Source organism: Numida meleagris, chromosome 5 (genome assembly GCF_002078875.1).
Source record: "Numida meleagris isolate 19003 breed g44 Domestic line chromosome 5, NumMel1.0, whole genome shotgun sequence".
NCBI classification, from domain to species: Eukaryota; Metazoa; Chordata; class Aves; order Galliformes; family Numididae; genus Numida; species Numida meleagris.
The window spans coordinates 14214661-14217174 of record NC_034413.1 but is presented as its reverse complement, the minus strand read 5'-3'; the positions used below and the strand labels follow the sequence as shown (position 1 = coordinate 14217174).

Here is a 2514-nt window from a genome sequence, read left to right as displayed (position 1 = left end):
GCCACTCAGAAAAATCAAGGACCAAGGCCTTTGGAGGCACATAAAGTTACTTTGAACCAAGTGAACGTATTCAAACTACAGAGCAATCCCTGTATAAAAAATGAAATATTTGTGTTCAAGGATGACTAGCAGAGAACCTTCAGAACATTCGTGATACGAGTCCACATTACAAGTGCACTGGAAATCTTCTAATAACCCGAGAGATCAGCTCTAAAGTGATGGAAATGTTTATTACTCTTTTCATGTTAGTTCACAATCAGCTTTGAAAGATTTATGACAACTTACATCAGTCAAGGATCATTTCTCAGAGCCCTTTCTCTAGACTGAAATCAGGCCATTTTAATCATCAGACATTATCAAATCATGAGCATTATTCAAATAAAAAGTGCATAGCACAATGGTAACAAACTTTACTGCCATTTAGAGAAAAATAGCTTTGAAATGTTGCATTTCTTTTTATAATCATCCTCATATCCTATTAGGCACATGCAATATGCTGAGACAGTATAAGCTGCAAGGCCAGATCCCAAGATCCAAGATCTTTCCAAGAATGCAAGAAGCCCTTGTTAATCCACTGAGACCACCTGTGAAATTGTGATGAGGTATTTCCATATTTTTATAGAAAGTCACATTTTTAATCTTAAAAATCATATTATATACGTCATTTCCAGGGCTCCAATACAAATTCTGCTGTCATTGCAGGCCCAGTAATAAATATTGGTAACTAGTTCCCAATGTATCTACATATCTGGTTAAAACACAGCTCCCCTGAAGTGCCATACGGGAAGCAGCTGAGAGACTGGACAACCCTTGTAAGGAACAGAGGGAAATTCATATCCTCAGTAAATTGCAAGGTACAATACATGAAAGATTATTCTTTCTCTATTAGGGCCAGAACAGATCTTGAGAATAAGGACTATGCTTCATTTAATGGGAGGAACTCTTTCAGGGCAGGATAATTAGTTCTGCAGTCCATGTGACAAATTCAGATGAAAGCTAAAAAGTGATTAAGTTTGTTAGGTGATTCCTTTTATACTACTGTTTACCCCACTATGTGTGAGTTTGACTGTCAGCTTGACATGAAGTCTGTGATCTGGATCGTCCAGTACGTATGGAATACCTTGCGCAGTGCTGCACCAGAACTCCAGCAGGCAGATGCAGGCAGGAGCAGCCCAGATATAGTTATCGTTAGTGCAAATTCTCCTTAGTCACAGTCCGTACCAGTGGGTCAGACACTCAGCAAGAAAGCCCTGGGATCCTTGTACCCTACAAAGCAGGGTGCTGCCCAGAAGCCCACAGGCTGCGCTCTGCAGGCATTGCTGATGTCCAGGGTGGGTGCTGGCAGCGCTGCCAAGGCTAAGGCCCCGGGGGCAGCCTCATGCCCGGGCAGAGGTGGGGGCCGGGCCACGTAGGTGAGTGGCAGGGACACCTGAGGTCCGAAAGGGAGCGGTGGGACGCAGAAAGGCTCCGGCCTCAACTCCTGCAGCTGCCTCTTGAGCTTCATCCGGCGGTTCTGAAACCAGGTCTTGATCTGAGGGAAAAGGAGCGGGGCAAGAATTGAGACCCCATACTATACTATCAGCCGGGTCCCACCCCATCGTCCATCCCGCCAACCCGCCCCACGCTCACCTGCACCTCGGAGAGCCGCATCTTGCCCGCCAGCTTGCGGCGCTCGGCGGCGCCCAGGTAGCGGTGCCGCTGGAAGGAACTCTCCAGGGTGCTGATCTGTTCGGCGCTGAACGCCGTGCGCAGCCGCCGGCCGCCCCTCGGCTCCTCGGGGCACGAGCACTCGCGGCCCCGCTCCTCTGGGGGCTGCCCCGCTGCACCTGGAGGCAGAGGAGAAAAGGGTCAGGCAGGCCCGAGCGATGCCCGCCAGCCTCAATCCCTTCCCTAGCGCCGGGGAAACGCACCCGGTTGGTGCCGTTACCTGCAGCGGGGGGTGCTGCCGAAGGCTCCCTGCTGCTCCTGCCGCCTTTCCCGGCGCCTTTCTCCTTGCTCCGTTCGCTCAGTCCGGGTCTGGAGCCCGAGGCGAGCCGGCGGCCGGCGGCCGAGGGGGATGCTCGGCGCGGGGTGCTCTGGGTGGGACTCTTGGGGGCTTGGCTGCTCTGGGACAGCCACTCCACAGAAAAAGGGGCCTTGGTCATCCTGCCGCTTTTCGGAGCTGCCGAGAAGAAGGGTGTGGGGAAGCACGGCTCTTTTATACCTCAAGTCTCGGAGGAAAACGTCGTTTGTGTAAATACACATCAAAGAGCCAGATAAGTATCATCTAATTGCCATCATTCCCTCCCCCCCCCCCCCCAACAAAAGATACCGTTCACACATTGCCACAGCTCGAGGAGGCCCGGCTCCGCCGTGTCTGCCCCTGGAGGTGTTCGCTCCGCCGTCAGTGATTTACAGCTCTCACTGCATCCTATCCCGATGCAAATGGCATTTATGGTGCTGAGCGGCCTCAAATGGCGCTGGGGAATGCACCCCGGGGGAGCGCACAGGAACCCGCTCCCCCGGGCTCGGCGG

General features: G+C 52.1%; 1 protein-coding gene across 1 annotated transcript; it reads right to left on the bottom strand.

The window, feature by feature from the left end:
- Positions 238-2312, bottom strand: LOC110400395 (homeobox protein ceh-1-like). The gene is made up of 3 exons (XM_021400247.1): positions 1928-2312; positions 1630-1826; positions 238-1531 (listed from the first exon to the last, which is right to left on the bottom strand). The coding sequence occupies exons 1-3, from the start codon at positions 2142-2144 to the stop codon at positions 1229-1231; spliced, it is 717 nt and encodes a 238-aa protein (XP_021255922.1). The 5' UTR covers positions 2145-2312; the 3' UTR covers positions 238-1228.

Coding starts and splice junctions, on each gene's coding strand:
- LOC110400395 (XM_021400247.1), bottom strand. CDS start 2,144: ATGACCAAGGCCCCTTTTTCTGTGGAGTGGCTGTCCCAGAGCAGCCAA. Junction 1,827..1,927: donor GGCAGCACCCCCCGCTGCAG/GTAACGGCACCA, acceptor CTCTGCCTCCAG/GTGCAGCGGGGCAGCCCCCA. Junction 1,532..1,629: donor TGCGGCTCTCCGAGGTGCAG/GTGAGCGTGGGG, acceptor CTTTTCCCTCAG/ATCAAGACCTGGTTTCAGAA.